Source organism: Aphelocoma coerulescens, chromosome 1, assembly GCF_041296385.1.
Source record: "Aphelocoma coerulescens isolate FSJ_1873_10779 chromosome 1, UR_Acoe_1.0, whole genome shotgun sequence".
In the NCBI taxonomy this organism is placed as follows: domain Eukaryota; kingdom Metazoa; phylum Chordata; class Aves; order Passeriformes; family Corvidae; genus Aphelocoma; species Aphelocoma coerulescens.
Window position 1 is genome coordinate 80,727,598 of NC_091013.1, and position 19,441 is coordinate 80,747,038.

At 38.0% G+C, this 19,441-nt stretch overlaps 1 protein-coding gene across 2 annotated transcripts in view; it reads right to left on the bottom strand.

The window, feature by feature from the left end:
- Positions 1–19,441, bottom strand: part of ARHGAP42 (Rho GTPase activating protein 42) — a 150,229-nt gene that overhangs the window by 102,933 nt on the left and 27,855 nt on the right. The window contains exons 1-2 of one of the 2 annotated variants that reach the window (XM_069014980.1): positions 16,261–16,340; positions 3,843–4,001 (exon numbers count right to left, since the gene is read on the bottom strand). In XM_069014980.1, the coding sequence (XP_068871081.1) occupies positions 3,843–3,870 (28 nt within the window). In that variant the 5' untranslated portion in view covers positions 3,871–4,001; positions 16,261–16,340. Of the gene's footprint in view, positions 1–3,842; positions 4,002–16,260; positions 16,357–19,441 lie in introns of those variants that run through there. The other variant, XM_069014976.1, reaches the window with a different exon arrangement.

Below are 19,441 nucleotides of genomic sequence, written 5' to 3' on the forward strand. Positions count from 1 at the left end.
TGACCCAGGAAGAGGTGACCAGTCCGGGGAGATAGTCCTGAAAGGAATCGCGTTCCCGAGGCCCGGTGTCTTCCCTCAGCTGCTGGCAGAGGGGCCCTTGCAGAGGCTGTCAGCTCTTTAGTGATTATCAGCTCGTGATTCCAGCTCAGCTCTGCAGGGCGGCCTCCAGGCCAAGCCAGACCAGAGAGAGACGAGAAGGCCCGTGTGGCTGGTTCCGCACGAAGGTAGCTTTATTGTGGGTCCCCTCTGGCGAAGGGGAGAGCCAGGGACAAGAACCCTCTCTCCCCAGGGGCCCCAGAGAGCTTGCTTTTATAGGGATACAGGGGATCAGTAAAGGCCAATGGGTTACAAAGGATCTGGGATGGGTAAAGGCCAATGGGTTACAAAGAATCTGCAGAGTGTCTCCCAAAGGATAGTGGGTCTGTCTTTTCTCGCCATGACCAAAGTGGTTGCCTTTCCAGGGAGTCCTGCTGGGCAATTGCGAAATCTCTTATCTCAGCAGAGATCCCTCCAGGGCAAGGGCTGGGCATACCCCACAGTTCACAACTCAACAATTATATGGTGCAAAATTTCCCTTGTTCAAGAGAAAGGGCTCCCTTTATTTCATTTACAAAAAAAAAAAAAGCAACTCTTATTTTTAAATGAAAAGTCTCAATTAATTTGCTTCATAAAGAAACAAACTAACAGTACCAACAGCTTAAACATTAAATGTGTAGATCAACAATGTCCTTTTTTTTTCCAAAATCCCTATCGTTTCAAACACACGGTACAGCTCCGCAACAACTGCACACATAGTCTAAAGGGAACTGAATCTTGATGTAGAATTAAGTGAATGAGGGAGAAGTAAAAAAGGATGAAGATTCATTTATGTGAGTTTATAGAATGCATTATTAAAAATATGACTCATTTACACTCTAGAAATCTGGTTTACTGCATTGAAATCAACTCTGTTGTTCATAGGGAAAAAAATGCACATAATGAATCTCATTAAGTTTTTGCTATATACTTGTGTAGAGAATGTATCATCTTAAAACAGCATGTCTGTGGAAATTACTGAAGCTACTCTATCAACCTTAGCTTAATATTAAAGAGTTCAGTGTTACACTGTCCTACTAAATGTCACACAGGAGATATGACATCATCTACATATACTGAGAAAAGGCTAACAAAGTGTATGACACATATAATAGTCTTGCATGACCAATACTGAACTCAAAGACCTAAAGCCAAGTTTGGAAGGTAATGTTCAACCCAAGACAGAAATGAAAAGCTACTGTGGAAGACAATACAACTGAACATTCTTTTCTGTGGACTGCTGGTTTAATTTCTACTTACACATGCAGCCTTAAATGATGCATAGACAATTTATGCAAATAAAGTACATAGAACAAGATTTTATAGCGTTATGAGCAGATACCAACACCGTCTTCAGATATGTCAATGCCAGCACGGAAAAAATAATTCATACAGATATATGACGTGTTCTTATAACACCTTGCTGTATGAAAGGCAAAAATGAGCAAGACTGTCAGAGATTTCCTTACATCTTCCTGATCTGACTGAGGAACTGCCAGGACTGCGCTGTACATTGCTCCCAGTACTCTTTGGCAGGAAGGTCAGTCAAGTACATCCTCCAGAACTGGTCATACCTAGCACAGACTTGCTACAGCAGGCACCGAATTCATGCCTGAGCACGAACTCCAGCTAAAGTCTAGAATGGAGTTTTTCCCTGTAAATAATACATCACTGAAACAGAATTTAAGATAGACCAGTGGCCCATAAGGATATTTTCTAAGGATTAACACTTATTTACTAGACTTCCGTGAGAAAGCAGAGTCAATGTAAGATCCATGAAGGTTGGGAGAAGAGACTTTATTTTCCAATTCTAAAATTAAAATAAATGTATTATTAAATAGTTGTTAATTCACAGCTGTATTTCCAGAGCTTTTAATGATTAACATTAATTGCAGCCATGAAAAGCAGTTTTTCAACAAATCACAACAGCAAATAAAATTTCCATTCTTCTTTCTATGGCTTTAGGACATTGAAAAAATATGTGAGGTGGTGATGATGGGGAGGTATAGTAGGCAGAGCAAGAGTAGCAACAAAAGGCTTCCTTTCAGACAGAAAAAGGAAACATTTCATAGTAACACTGACAGGCTACAACAGATATGAAGATAATCATCTGCTTTCTCAGTAATTTGTACCTAACAAGAGTTGTGACTGTCATTAAAGCCACAGAGGATCTGTAATGTCTATCAGAAGGTAAATAAATTGGATGTCACAAAATATCACCACTATGGCAAGTTTTCATATTACAAAATGGAAATGCAAGAGGACTGACTCGAAAAAAAGACTCCCAAAGCCTGCCATTGTCTTTGTCCTTCAGTATGTTGGCTATGATTTTAAATAGAGCCTTACCTTATACAACAGAGGTTTCGTTTACCACTGTCATGACCTGGACTGATCTGTTAATGATCCTTTTTTTGTCCCTGTTTTTCCTACAGAATTAAGCATATAAAACATTAAAAGTATACAATTACCTAGAGCTTTAAAGGGAATTACAGTTGAGCCCAATGGGAACAAGCTGAAGGATCAACACCTTAGTCTACAAACAGAAATAAAGAATAATTTATGCAAATTGTGAAAAAGGTCAAATGTGCTTGAACTTTAAGCAGAGTATTGGTGTCAAAGCATTTTATAACTAATGTTGACTGGGCTGAAGCACTTTTGTAACATGATTTTAAAAACAGTAGTGTAAGCTGACTGCAACATTTTCCTACAGAAAACAGCTATTGGTTTTATTTTTAAAACACATTTTCAGAAACGCTGTATTTGGACAAAAAGACATATGTCTGATAAATCTTCCCAATTATTGCTCAGGTTTTCTATTTGCTTTACCTACCACTATTTCTTCCACTATTTCTACCCTAGGTGGTTTTCCCTCACTTTCCAAGTGGCAACATTTTTGGAGAAACTTTGGCTTGGAAGACTGAGCTCTGTACCCTAAGTAATATTTACTGGGAAGGCAGAAAAGATGACGAAATAGAAGAGGAGTACAGATTTTGAAATCAATGTTTATCTTTGTTATTTTGTACCCTTTTGAGTATCATTCCCAAGATAATAGATGAAATGCAGCAACTGCTTTCTTTTATTAAGGTTTAAGGTAATATTGGTTAGGTATTTATGTAAATTCCAGTTTTCAAGCTTGCAGCATGTCAGATATACTTTAAGCTGAGTATTGGTGTCAAGAGATGAATTATGTAAGAAGATTCCATTGTGAAAAAAGAAGTTAGAATGTCAAGATAATGGTTCATTTCTTCATGGGGTTTCAATCTCATTTTAAATTTGGAAAATTATTATTGGATGTGCTGCCTTATCCTCTCCATTTGGTTTCTCTTACTTCCCTAATCTGGGTATCAGGTTTTATGGATCTGTAATAAAGACCTCATGCATTCCTGTTGGCTGTGTTTACATTTATCACAGTCTCCACAAGAACGGTAAAAAAAGCTATTTGTACCTTCCTATAATACAATGAAATGCACTTCTGGTAGTAAAAGACATAGGATGAAACAAAAATTCAAGTGCAGAGGTTTAAAGATTACATCAACATACCCCAGCATGGAAATACACTCTCAAAGTGACAGTGATTTCTGCCAGAAGACAGTGGTTTAAATTACAGTCCAAATAACTACAAATTTCCTTGAAGACTTCCATCACGGGAAGGCACACCAAGGTACAGACAACCCTGTCTGGTCCGTACTGTTCTTGTGATAGAATCAAGACATTCTTAGAGCAGACAGTGTGAAGCTATTTTAGATGCAATAAGTGAACATTCTTACTATTGGCTCCATAATTAGTCTGGTACATGAAGTCTGCAAGGGCTTAATCCAATGCTTTTTATATCAAATAGTACCATGATCTTTCATATTTTGAAGCATCTCCCAGGGAGCACAAGTTTCAGTGGTAATTTTCTTTCCTGTGGCAATTCCCTCCTTGAACTGTGAGGAAAGATATTTTGCCAAATTTTTTAAATTATTGAAAATAAGTGTGCTACATCACAGAAATAACCCCAAATTTGCCCAAAAAATCATTATAGATTAGGAAAAGAAAGTATGATAACAGCAAAGAGACAGAGATGACAAATGCCTGTTTTAAAGCTTCTGCAAAGAATTTACACAAAGGAATAAGCAAGAAAAATTACAAAATTAAGCCTTTTATGATCAAATTTATGCTTTAAGGTCTACGCATTGTTCTCCAAATATGATCACATCTTCCATTACATACTGGCAAGCAGAGAATTTTATCAAGGCACAGCTACTCAAATACATGTAACTAAAAGTAAAGAAACCACAAGGGCTCTCTCTGTTTCATTTGCGTTAAGGCATTGTAAACTCAAGAGTAAATTCAGTGGTAATTTTTCCTCTACATCATAATTAGGAGCGTTTTGGCTCTTCACAGTATTAGGACAGAGAGATGGTAGTAAGTGCTCCAAATTCCCCAAGAAAACAAAACCATCAATGAAACTGTCAGATATTCAACAACAGTCTCCCCACTTGGCTTTCCCTGGTCTATAGCATTTGATCCCTGTATATTCCAGGCAGCATTCCCCACAAAGTTTTAAAGGCCTTTAATTGCTGGCCATATACCAGGCACAAGCATTTGGGTTTTGTCACACTAAAACGATGAGACAAACCAGCAGAAGAGGCCAGTGATTCCACAGTAAGAATGGAACCTCCTACCTGAGCATCACACGTGTGTCTCACACTGCAGGCCAATATGAGAACCATAAAAGGCAGCAAACCAAGATCTGAGCTTAATTGAAGCCCAAAGCTCTGCAAAATGTGTTTGCCAGGACAGCATAACATGTATGTACCATATGAGGCAATTTTAACTCAATAAAATTTTCACTTTGCAAAACTTAATGAGCAAATATAGCAAGGTATTTTCTGAAGTTTTTTTCTAAACATATGTAAAGCATAAAGTGCAGGGCTGCTATTAAAAGTAAAAATCCTTTCCCCATTACAGAAACAAACCTCTGTCAGGGTAACTATCTAAATCCAGTTACAAACAGAATGATATTTGAGAATTCTTTGCTATAAAAAGTAGCCATCATGTCACAAATATTTAAACATAAAAATACAAGCCTTGTACAAAAGTTAAACCAATTCTTCAAGCCAATAACATTTACACTTTCCACTCCACTACTTTTCAACAGAAGTCTGTACAGAAAGCTACACATTTATACACAAACTAAGAAGATTTTGCAAGAAAGTCAGGTTATCTAGAATTCCCAGATTTCCTGTCAGCACTTGTCAAACACAATACTTGGAGAGATAACCTGAAGACATGCAATGCTACACACTTTAGATAAATCCAATTACTTAATATCAGTAAATTGCCATGCCCTACTCATGCAGAACCTTACAAAGCAAATACAAGTAAAAAATTCTAAATAGATCAAGCAAGGGCAAAACATTTCTGAAAGATTGTTAAAGTTCATAATGGCTATCTATCCCACAGCATGTTTGTAAAAACAAAACAAAAACACACACCAAAGAATAATTCCACTACCACCATACACTTTTAAACACTTTATTAATAATATAGCTACAACATATCTACCCTGTGTTAGTGTTCTACTCTATTTATAAAAGCAGTACAGATTTTGAAAATATATCATAAAATTTGGAAAATTTACCTTGTGTAAATTCTTGTGTAGCATGAATTCTTCAACACAGCAAAGATGTGGTAGAAAAAGCCCATTTTAGACTCTACTAGTCTATACCACCTCTCCCAAAACATGATATCTTGGAGTGCCAGCAAAAACATTTTAAATCATCTAAATAATTTCTTCCATTTTCTTAGGAACATGAGAAGGATCTCCCTCACAGAGCACTACATCAAAACCTGTCTAAAAATCAGTAACACTTTTCTTGTCTCTCCCCTTTCCTCTACACTTCTGTGAAGGGGTGAAGGCTTTTGGGACGAGTCACAACAAATACACCATTTCTGCCCTGTTCTGATAGAATAAAGTAAGAGTTTAGATAAGTGGTCATTAAGAAATACTGCATCTCTATGCCACACTACAAAATGGAGTTTTACATTATCGTACCTGTCGAAGAGAAATCAGCTTCTGTTTCCACCTGATGGAGCCACATGCACAGCAATGGGGCTGAGCTCCATAACTGCACAACCCAGCAGGCGTGGGGAACAATATTCAATAAATCAAATTCTGTCTAAGAGGTAAGAAGCAATCTTAAAGTGCTGCTGGAGACCTACTTTGAAAAAATAGCAGCTTGAATTGGCCCCTATTGAAAAGTAACAGTATGACTTGCTATACCATAGAAGTTCATTTAATTCAACAATCTCTGCCTGTCGGGGTCCCTTCCCCCCTGCCATGTAGCCCTGGGAGAGGGGCCCTGAGGGGAGGCACGGGGTTTCCCTGGCCCTGGTCAGCCCCGTTCCCCAGTGGCTGTTTTGTGTTCCCCTGCACGGGCAAGGACCCTCGGGTCCTGTGATTGAGCAGTTCCTCGGCAGAGCCCGGCCATGCAGCTGGAGAAATAAACATCTCTGAACTGTCTATCAAGAATCAGTCCCTATCTATTTCTTTTCCACGGGCCTCATTGTCTGATACACGTGTTGCTGTATCCGCACTGTAACAAATGGTGGAGAATTGCAGGCAGAACAATCCCGGATCCCTAAGGACAGAGACCGATTTGTGAGTAAACTCTGGATTTCTCTTCTTGTTTTCATTTTGCTATTCCATCTCTAAACTATGGAGGAACCGTGGAAAGACTCTTGGGTCTCTGAGCTGCATATGGACATTTATCATAAACTTGAAAACATTCTTGAACAACAATTTGCAAATTTTAGCTTAATTCAAGCTCAAAAGGAACTGAAACACTTCCTGGCATGGTTGTTTAAGAACTTTTTCTACGTTTCTTGGGATTTGATTCTTACCAAAGACTTTTGGAAAAGCGTTTGGACACAGTTAATTTCTGAGTCAAAATATATGCTGATGGAAGAATATTTTTGTGAATATTATTTAATTACTGAGACTGTTGAGCAATGTCAGCTGTGTCCTGGCAAAGGGAAGCCTGCCTCAGGGACCATCCGGCCTCAGCCACATGCACCGAGCGCTCTGCGAGCAGCAGCGAGGCAGTTCCCCCACGCGGGTGGAGCCACGCGAGCTGCAGTGTCGGCAGCAGAGTGAGGCACGGCGAGAACCCGCCTGGCCCCATGCAGCGGGTGGTGGAGTGAGCCCAGTGAGAGAAGCGGCGCAGGGGCAGCGGCTGGTGGCAGAGCAGAGCCGTGCCCGGCCGAAACGCGCAATGGAGCAGGGCGCGGAGGGGTCATCACTTGGGGGCCCGGCTGAGATGTGGGAGCGGCCCCAGGCAGCGGCAGCGCAGCTGAGAGCAGAGGAGGCGCTGGCGTGCAGGGAGCTGAGCAGCGCAGCCCAGCCTGGCCCGGCCTGTGTGGCCCCGAATGCAATCCCAGGAAGAGTGCGCAGGCACGAGCAGCCCCGACGGCCCCGGCAGCACTGACAACCCTGGCAGTTCCAACACAGAAGCGAGCGAAAGCAAAAAAGAAAGCAAAAATGCAGCGAGACAGAAAACAGCAGCCACTCGGAAAAAGGAAAAGATCATCATAGCTAAGGTTTTAGGAATAGTAAAATGGTATAATGTTAAACAAAATTATAGTTTTATAATGAGATGTGACAACCAAGAAGACATATTCGTTCATAGAACTGCTATTAAAAATAATAACCCTGAAAAATACATCCCAAGTTTAGGAGATGGAGAAGTAGTAGAGTTCAAAATTGTGCAAGGTAGAAAAGGGTTACAAGCAGCAGAGGTCACTGGGCCTGATGGTGTTTCTGTAAAAGGCAGTATATATGCTAAAAATCGTAGTCATATTAGACAATATCCGCATTATAAACAGTCCCTACAGTCTCCCTTTCCTAATCCCAGCTTTCCCTTTTACCCTATATCTTATAACCCCCAGTGTATTCCCAATCCGTTTTTTCACCCATGGTTTCCCTCACAAAACCATGCTCGGAGAGTCCTGTCTCCCTTCTGTCAGCCTTAAGATGTTCCAGAGAATCTGTCTGAAGATTTAAAGACTCAGGAAGGTGGCTTGTTTTGTTTTGAAACTGTCCTTGTTATGTTTATCCAGTTGTTTTCAATGTTAAGTTTTAAATCTCTTTTGTTAAAAATAAACGGGTGAAATGTTGGGGTCCCTTCGCCCCTGCCATGTGGTTCTGGGAGAGGGGCCCTGGGGGGGAGGCACGGGGTTTCCCTGCCCCTGGTCAGCCCCGTTCCCCATTGGTTGTTTTGTGTTCCCTGCGCGGGCAAGGACCCTCGGGTCCTGTGATTGCAGCAGTTCCTCGGCAGAGCCCGGCCATGCGGCTGGAGAAATAAACATCTCTGAAACATCTACCAAGAATCAGTCCCTATCTATTTCTTTTCCACGGGCCTCATTGTCTGATACACGTGTTGCAGTATTCCTGCTGTAACATCTACCTCAACTAAATTGACCACTAACCTTTGACTTGAACAGATCTGACTTTGCCAGAGTTGGCTGATATTCTATCACATCAGAGGAAGAACAGCTCTAAAATCCATGGAATATTTAGAAATAGTTAAGTTCAAAGATGGATTCTGATTTAATCAGATTAAAATCCTCTCTTGCTCTCCCTCCCCCCCGTCCCACTAGAAAGAACTGTGATGTAAGTTGACTATGAATATAAATCTTTCCTTCTAAGATAAGAATTGCAACTTCAAGCTCAAGTTTTTTTTAACAGCTGAATAACAAGACAACGTAGCAAACAATCACTGAGCAATGTACAACATGTTAAGCTGCAAAAGTAATATTCAATCACAGCATTCCATAGACAAAAGAATTAGGACTATATTTCAGGATTGCCAATCCCCATTTTTTCAGAGGCACATCCATACTTTAACTAAAGAAAAAAACCCTGATATTTTAATCTTCCCAGCTGTACAAACCTTATTTGTGTGTGGCTCTTTATGGGTGCTGAAATAGGGGAAGTAAAAGCAAAAGTAATATATTCAGAATGCATCTGACAATCATTAATACTGTTCTTTTGATTTTTAAAGTTTTGTGCATTTATTGCTTGAATAGTGAAAGAGTTTAGAAAAAATAGCACCAAATACTTCAACAGATGTTAGGCTTGCCATAACTGCTTTATTGAATTTAGGCCTACAAAGGGATCAAAAAGTTCCTGTGCTTAAAACTCTAATCTCTACTAAGCCACTTTGATTTCAGAAAGTACAAGTACTTCAATTTATTTGCTCAGACCTGAAGATGAATATCTCAGAGCTGAGTTGATCAAACCATTATCTGTTTTTGAAAACTAGTTCTTCTTTCTCAAGAGGTATGCTAGTCTGACAACTCTAAAATGTTATGCCATTTTACTAGAAGTGTATTATGTGCATCAAAAGTACATACTTGTTATTTTCAAAATAACTCTATAAAGCAACTCTCTAGTCCTCAAGATTGTCTCCCCACAGGCATTCATACTTCCACTGGGACGTCCAACTCTAGAAATAATGAAGTTAAATGACTAAGGAGAGGAAAAGAGGTATGCTAAAGGCATGAAATAAGGACAATAAAGTAGAACACACCTTCAAGAATCCTGAAGTTCAAAATATCAATGAGAGACACAAAAGCTACTCCATCTTTACCTGTGAGTGGCATGGACTTGTCCATTCATCTACTCAGCTGTTCAGATCAAATGCTGACTCAACTCCTTAGCAAAATGGACCGGGACAACAAAGTTGTTGTTGTCCATTACCTGCCTCAACCTCTTTCTGTGCACAGTAGGAACTCCAAGGCCAGTGGTACCTGAGACACCACAGTCTGCAGTCCAATACAGTAAAATGAACTAACATGAATTTCAGATTCTGTTAGTACACCAGGATGCAAACTGCAGGGACTCAGGAGAGCTACTACTGTCAGCTACTCCTGACATAGAAGAAAGGTAGGACAGACAGGAATGGCAGTAACTGCATCAGCCACACCAATCTAATTTTTTCATTTGAATACTCATCTTAAGGTCAACAAAGAATGAAGCAGGCAAATTCTAACAACCTTCTGATAGGTAGCCAAGAGAAGAAGAAGCAAAGACAAGTGTTGTTGATCTTATTTTACCTTTTCTTCCTGAACAGATAAAAAACTTACTGCACCATTATTTTGTTTCCTGATTTGTCAACCTCATTTAACCTTCCAAAACAAGGACAAGAGCTCTGGGCTCAACCAACAGAATGGCAACCTTCACTTTCTGGGGCAGATGTTGTTTTGAAGCCTTGATAGGATCCCAGCACTAGCATAAAATCACTCATCTTGAAGTCAAGAAACAATAGCATTCCGGAAACAGGTGGCATTTATTTAAACTGTCAAATATGCAACAGGGATAAAAAAATAATAGTAGGAACAGAATCAACAGATTTGAAACTAACACTTCAGGCATTTCACACCCTGATTGTGCTGAGTTCCTCCCATAAATTGCTACCATTTAACTTCTGTAGATAAAAAAAATCCAATAGGAGTACCAAAGAACTCTGTCCTGTGATCTTACAAGTAGCTTATGCAAAGTTGCTTTGAAAGTAATCTAAAAAGTTAAATCTTAAAATTCATTCTTTCAGCTGGAGGAAGAGAGCTGGCAAATCTAAGCAGGTAATTACTGTGGAAAAGCAGCACATAACCTTTCTATGCAAATTCACTCCCCATTATAAATAGCTTTCTAGTCTAATTCAGGACTCAACCCTCCCCCACCCATCTAAAATTAAACCACCTTTTGTAAATACATTTGTCTCTAATGTGTTCCACAAGGTCAACAAACTCAAGCAACTAGAAAAGTTATTGGGATGATGCCTATGCTAAAAAAATCCACCCCCAGAACCCTGCCCTCAAGGTGTTGGCGAGATCCGGTTCTTTCTTTGCTTTGAGTAAGGCAGTAGTAGACCTGAGATGGTGGAAGTAATTTTACACTTATTTAGAATTTGGTAATTCCATTTGGAAGCCTGGTTACAAATGGGAATTCAGTGCAAAGTAGGTTGAATATTAACCCCAAAAAGAACTTTCTTGAACATGAAAGCTAACCTCAAGTAATTAAGGAGATGACCTGTAAGATATCCAAGTGATTCAGACTGTAGGTGGCTCGACGGCATTTAATAAATAATTCAGAAAGAGCCAAGCAAATTCAAGAAGCCATTACACACCACAAGCAAACAGTGGCTTGAAATAATGAGCAACCTGACATCTACCATCTCAGGTTCCTGATGAACTGCCAAAAGACAATGTCCTAACTTGGAGATTGCCAAGTCCATAGACTGATTGTCAAGATTTGTCTCTACACACTGTAGGCATGCATACAGCTCCTATACAATTTTTTTTTTGTTTTAAACTTATTTATTTGAATAGAGCATTGTATCCACAGTACGTAACATTAAAAATGGAATTTGGTACCTCTTAAAGTCAATTAAACTTATACATTGTTACAAGAGATGGGGGAAAAGGAAACATCGTTATTTTTTTCCTCTTTTTTTTTGTGTAGTTTTATATATAAATTTCCTAGTACAGATTTATTTGCTGCTTTGAATTACAGGATGCTTGTCCTCTGACAAGCTCTTTGAGAGGTTAGAGCAAATGCTAACTGAAAAGCATTGTGCATGTGGATGCCCAGTATGAGAAAAAAAGAAGGCTGAGCTTCTGGCATCATTGCTCAGCTAGAACAAGAAAGCAAAACACAGCAATGGACTCTAACAAAGAACTACTATTAGCATTCTGCATTTGTTTGGTTGGTTTTGACTTCTTTCTCTCCAGTACATTTGAGTTGATTTTTCAAAGTTCAACTTGAAACTAACTGCTGTAAACAACATAATTGCCAGGTATGAGCTAACAGTTCTGTACATTGCTAGTTGCTAGCAATTTAATAATCCCATGAATGACTTGAGGTGTGAGTCAGCAAAGATCACCAGATGCTAGCGGCAAGAGAAGAATTCAGTTCCCACAAGAAAAGACACCACATTTTAGAACTTTTGACCTATTCTTAGTGGCTCAATTAATAATGATTTTATAAATCATCATAATCCTATTACATTCTTAAATTAAGCATCTGATGCTACCTGAAACATCTGTCATAATATAATTCTCTTCAGGAAAAAAAACCCCAAACTTCAAAAACAGCAGTTACAGAGTGAAACACATATGCTTTTCAGTGCATAAACAGCACATGCTAATAAAAAACAGATACAGATAAAACAAAACAGATAAAATAAAATGCCAGAATATGGGAATGTATTTATTTGTCTTATTTTTTTTAATGCTGAAGAGCATGGTCTTACACTGCAGATATTAGATCTCACTGATATATAATTAGCCAAAATACAAAATAGACACAAACTTGTTAAAAGCACAAGACAGAATTCCATTGAGTTAATAATGTTTATTATTTTCATCTCTAGCAGCCATAAACCAGATAACACAAACAGAATAAAAGAGGATCAAAACAGGGAAATTCCTGGGGAGAGATCCAGGTGACACAAGTTGGATAACACTAGGAGGAGCTGGGCAAACCTTCTCCTTGCAAAATTTATGCCTGTAGTGTATACTGAGGAAAAATATAGATGATCATGAAAAACATAGTTTTTGCAGCTGTCCCATCTGTGTTACATTCTGTGTTACCTATAAGGTGTGAAACACATAAAAGTCCTGCATCCTTTTTACACAGAACTCCCACTGGGCATGAAAAATTACTGACCTCCTTTACATTCACTGTCAATCTTAAGTATTTAATTTTTGTGCATAATATTTACAAACGGGGCAGGGTGATATGTCTAAAAAGCAAATGGCAAAGTGTTATCAAGTGTTGGTATTTCTGAGGAAAGCACAGTTTTTAGATTAGGAAAGCAACACCCTCTTTTCAGAGTAAGGGCAAGTTACATAAAACCTTCATTACTGTGGCTTTTTAGTAGTATTAATTTTCTGACATTCATCTTGCTGTTTTTGCATTGAAAATGCTATTTTCTGCAAAACTTTTCAGTAGCACAAAAAACAATTATAGCTTGGCTGAATCACATGCAACTGGAGCTAACAACCATGTTCTGCCATCAAATAGTACAGCCCATGCACTGTTGCAGATCACATGCTTCCACGAGCATTCCAAACCAGAGGAAGAGACAAAACCAGCAATTGTTGCCAACTTGTTTTATTTTTTAATAAGAAAAGCTAGTAAAGCTGGACACCTTGTTTCCCAAACCAAATACTCTGGCAAAAAGTTTAAAAACTGAAAAGGTTTTTATAGCTTGAATCCTCTGATGTTCACAGTTAAAAAACCAACTAAAAACAAAAAAGAAGCTGTAGATGATTTGAGGAACAAGGCAGTCTGCTTATCCAAGAAAGTCAGAGAAATTGCCTACGACTCATGCATAAAATGACTCAAAACTAGGCATGGTGTATCTGAAAGTGGCTATGAAGATAAATCTGGCTTACCTGCAGCAACATGAAAAAAATACCTAAAATGCATTATACAGCCACAGTCACAGAGAAGATTTTTTTTGTCAAAGAAGAACACTCCTTCTATGGAAGAATTAGAAATCAAAGACAGGAATTAAAAAAAAAAACAACCCTACCCAAACAAATAAATCACTGGATTAAATACAAGATGGATTAAAATAAGCATGAAGACCACTATAATTCTCTTTATGTGGAGTGTCATGAAGCTTAACTACTACTAATTCTTACATGTTTCATGTAATGGGCTCACTGGAATAGATAAATTATATTGAGAGCAACTAAAAATGCACACGTTATAGGAAATGAAAATAAAACTGCTTTTATTAGATCTTAGACTGGAAAAAAAAGAAGCCAAAAAAAAGAGTTTTGCTTAGCAACTAAAGGGAGACCCTCAACTCCAGTATTGTCTCAAAAAACTGTTAATGGAGCTATCAATTCAATTCCAAATATTTTTAGATGGTAAGAAAAAAGAGAAAAAAAAAATCACTTAAATCACTTACATTTAATGCTGAAAGAATCCGAAATTTTTATTTTTTAAATAATCACATCCTGACAGAAGAAGTCTAATGTAGAGGTGAATTTCCAATGCTAAGGTGTCTTAGGGTAGATTTTCAATGCTAAGCTTGAAATAGAAATGTAGTCCTTACAATAAGCCCCTATGTATATGGTAGGTTTTTACAAATCATATCAAGTCAGAGTATCACTGCAGACTGAAGTAGAACTTCCCACTGGCCTGCACAGTTGCAGACATTCTTAAAAAAAGGAGGTGAAGGCAGAAGGAAGCACAGAGTAGGATTCATCTATACAAAGCTGTCTTTGATGATAAGCAAACATGTATCTTGTTGGGGCATGCTAAAGATATGGATAAATTCTAGGTCACTGCTCTAGGGAGATCAAAAATTGAGCCTTACCCTATAAAAGCACACAATATCATTCAAGCTCTGTTAGACTTGAATTTGATTCCTGTCAGTTTACTTTTTACTCTTACAAGCTTCTTTGGTGTGTATGACAATCCATCAAGCGATTGGTCCTTTAGAAGCAAGAAATCCCTTCTTTGAAGCTTCAAGTGAAACAAATCAGCTGTCAAGCTTCATGAATGCTCTTTTTTTCCTAAATAGTTTTAAATGCCTGTTTAACGTCCAAAAAATAAAATGCCTTTTCTTTGCTATGTTTAGGCTACAAGTAAAATGAATGTTGCCTTTGTTCTCAGTCACCTCATTTTAAATGCAAAACCGTATGTCTTTAAAAAAGTTATTGACCAAATCTAAGACATATAACTGAGATACTGCAGATTTAGTTTATAAATATATCTACAATATAATTTTAACAGCCAAGAAATAATATCTAGCATGCCAAAGAGTACATACACACCATTTCTCTTTCCAACCTGGATACACCTGAAGAATGCATGCAGTTTTGTACCTGAGTAGCAGCAGCTCAGTGATGTCACTCCCCTACTTTTAACTGTCAGTGAAATTAAACCTCCCCTCCCACCCCCCTGCCAAAAGTTATTGGAAGACAGTGACCAAATACCAGTCATCTTTGATGACAGTTTTCTGACTACCACAATGTTGTAGGGAGAGGATGAGGCAAACCCTGTGAGTGATAACAAGCAGCTCAGGCCTTCTGTCCAATGACTCAGTCAGGAAAAGAAAAAATTGAAGGGAGAGGAGACTTGAAAATAGATCACAATAATAGATACACTTGGAAAAGACTAAATCTGAGTTTCCTCTCTGCATTACGTAGAACTTTTTTAAAAAAATACCAACAAGTCCTATGTTCCCTCTTGTACAGCCAAATTATTTATTTTTAGAAGCCACTACTCTTTAAGAACCATCTTCCTCTCAGATGTTTTAGGAGACACATGGGGGCCATGTGGTATGTAAAACTCATGATACTGAATTTAGCCATTCTGAAGATGGATTATAATCCAAATTTCTTACCAGTGGGGGTTAAAGCACTCCAGCTGCTGTGCTACTGTGCAAAAAAGCATCACTACAACTGCAGCAATGCATTGCAGTAAAGAGTGGCTGAATTTCTGAATCCTGGAAACATTTCCAGGATTAGTCTGCTGAGGGAAGAATATTTTGATGACCTTAAAGAGGCTTACATTCAAGACAAGTTGAGCTGTTCAGTTCTGCAAATGCAGAATTTCTGGGTGCGTGCAGAAACAGAACAATAAGCAGCTACTAAATTTCATTGGCAGAAGTTCAGACAACCATATACTCAGGAATGCACAAGTTGTAATGAACATATTCCTCTTTTTAGACCTTTAAATACTTCCTGCGTCTTACTAGGCACTTAGGTGGCTTTTTGCAGGCTTATGTTACATCATAGAAAACTTGTGTACATTTTAGTAACCCACTGAAAACTGTCACAATAAAAGTAGCAGCAGAATTTAGAGGATTCACAGTTGACTCAGCTGACAAAAGTACTGCTGAATACTTTCCACTACAATAAATCAAATTATGCCACGAAAACATAGCTTTTTTGCCATGAAAACATAGCTTTTTTGACATGAAGACATAGCTTTTTTGACATGTATTTTTAAAGTCCAAACTGGAACAGCATGGTTTCTATTTATTGAAATTTTTCTCGTTTTGTGACATGAACCATTAAAAAACAACTGTGAATTGCCCCACTATATTTCTGATAACATGCTAGATATATAAGTAACTACAAAAATGTTACTGCAAGCAGAGCAAAGAGCCTACTTACCAATATTAATTTCATCATCAGTTTCAGCATCTCCAATACATTCAAACTGAAAATCTTGTAAAGACTGTGAAAATTTTTGTACTGCCATGGATAAATCTAGAATTCAAGGAAAAAAGAAACAGAAAATCAGAATTACTCCACTAGAACTTCACTGGAGCAAGGCATCATGCATTTCTGCATTAAGTATTTCTTCTGCTTACAAAGTTTCCTTTCTAGTATCTTTTCTGGACATTAACATCATTTTAAAATCACCATCACCACTTCAAGGAACCTGAGATTTCCTAGACACCAATGAAATAGGCTGATGCAAGATTTCAAACATCAATACATGTATTACATTGACAACTGAAGAACTTTCATACTTCTTAAGAAATTAGTATAAGAAATTAATGTCTAGTGACAAATTGCATATGTAAGTAGAACTACAGGCAGGAATAAAACCTAACAAACAAATATATTGGCCTAATGTCCTAAATCAAGACACAAACAACCACCATACAAACAAAGCATCATTTAAATTCAAATGAACCATTCAAAGAACCATTCCACTATCCTAAATGAAATAAAGATTGAAAAATTTTTCAAACACCTCCAAATAAAAATCCACAAAATAAGATGACTGCTTTTTAAAAATTTTAACTAAAGGTAATCACTATCAAGCAAAAGAATCCCTACCTGGATGTTGCACTGCTCAGAATTTACTCAATGCCTGTTCTTTTTGTATTTTTACAGGCAGCTATACAGTACATCAGTCCAAAAAGAGAACCATCATCCTTGGACAGACATGAACAGATTGTTTTTCTTCTATTAGTTGGGAATTCTGTATGCATATCTGATAAATAACGAAGATGTAAAGAATTGGGAAAACAAATTCTGTATCTTTTTGATAAAGAAAATGGAAACCAGGAAAGAATCCTACCCAGAATTATTGCATCCTTACTGTACATTTCCTACTGTGCTGTACATGAAGACTATATTATAAAGTTCATTAACAAATTAGATGCTAAACACAAAGTGTTTCCTACTGTTTGTATAGATGAAAACAAAATAATCTTTATAAGATGACGCACTGCATCTTATGCAAATACAGCATCTTTCATAGCTAAGTAAATGATTGGTCCACATTTGTTAGAAAGATCTAAACTTGAAAATATACTGCTGTGAACAAATTCAAGTTTAAAAGGAAGAAACACAGTTTTATTATACACTCCTTCACCAAGCTACCACACTGAGTCCTAAACCCTTATACAAAATTGCTGTATGCCAAGTGATGTCGAAAGGAACTACATGGCCTTAAGGTAATTGAATGAAAAAGTTTCTATACTGCAAGTACAATGGAATGTAAAAATTAACTGTTGCAAATAGGAATGCAGATATATTTCCTTTGAACAACCTAATAACTGCCCATGATGAACAGCATCTCTGTGAATGTGAAAGGAAATGAGGGAGCATGGGCTCTCCCCTATCATTCTTCCACATATGCAGGGTTTGGTGGAACAAATGTGAAAGGAAAATAAATGTTAAAAATACCAAAGGAGGAGTCTCCATTTCATATCCTGGATTATTGATACATGATGCCAATCTTTCTTTCACTGTGTCAGCAAATCGGACACAGTTTACACATTTTGAACCTGAAGGAGGTATGTTTAACCTAACTCAGAAACAGTGGGTCTGAAGAATTAAGGAGCTTATTAGGTAACTTGATAAAATCATGCAGCAAAATACCATTTGGAAATATCTGCCTTTATATGAGGCCTTTTCTAATACCTTGAGCATATTAGAAGACACCCTAATAAGATTAAAGCTGTTTAATGTAGCAAAGAATAAAATGAAGTTCCAAGGTCAGATGTTTCCTGTAACACTTACACGTTCTGTACAAAGTTAATTTAACCTGAAAAGATAAAAAAATATTATTCTACAGAAAATTCCAGCTGACTTGGACATCTTCCTAAAGGCTGAAATAGGAGTTACTCTGTAAGACTCTAAGTTTGACATTGCAATTGAATCACCAACACTGGACCAAGTGGTGCTACTTGGTTGTATTTACCACTTTCTTAGGAGCATCGTCCTTTTAATTGATTATGAAATTCCCCCAGCCACAGAAAGGAGCAGCTGTGCAGTAAGCATATCTTCTCTAAAAGATACCAAGATTCAAAACTGAATTAAACCAGATTTAAGAGCAACTGTCTCCAATCAAGAAGAGGCAAATGATGGAAAAAACAATGAGAAGTGCAGATAGAGCAGAGACCTTGCCCAGTTTTACAAGATGTCATTTATCACAGTATATCTCGAAGTCTTAATGTCACTGAGATTCCTTAAAGCATGCTGCTGCTTCCAGAAGGAAGGTAATCACCACACCAAACAAATAACCTTTTTAGAATCTGCCAGCTATGTTGCATTATTAAGAGTTGCTCTTACTCAGCAGGTACATTGTAAAGTCATGTCCCTCTTTTCATTGAATCCACATGAACTAGGACATTCACTCAGGACAGAAATCATCTTCCAAGCAGAGACAACCGATCTCCTAAGTTACTATAAAAACCTCACCAGTTTTATTGACTGGCAGTACAAGTCTATCATCCAGGGAAGGATGGCTGCTCGAAAGTCTCAATGTGCTCACAAATGTTGTTGCCCCTGCTCTTCTGCAGGCACTCAGATGAAGTAGCCTCTCTGGGTGCCAGCAAAAGAATGAAAATGCAACCTGATAACCTTCATTTCCCAGAGGGGTAGTTCTGTTAATATGTATTTTCTGACAGTTTGTTCCCTGTACCATTTGTTCCCTGTTTTCTCAGATTCCAAAGAAGGATTCAGCTCCATTTTGCAGTGAGGCACATAGTCAAGAGTAGCCATCTACACACTACTTACTGTCAGAGCAAGGAGATAATTGTGACGGAGTTGCCTGTTTTAGTAAGGGCTGCAGCAAGTCAGCTGGCCAACAAGATTATTTTTTTTTATGGAGCTGACAGAGGAAGTACTAAAGAAGCTACTACACTGTGACCGGAAATAATAAAAGGATAACCACAACAAAGCTTAACCACAATAAAGTAATGTAACATCAGTACTGCATATGGATACATACAATACCAACCATCAGTATCACAGTGCTAGTGAAGGAATAATAAAAGTCATCATCCATCCAGGAAAGTCACCAAGGAATCAGAAAATGCACTACTCTATTGTA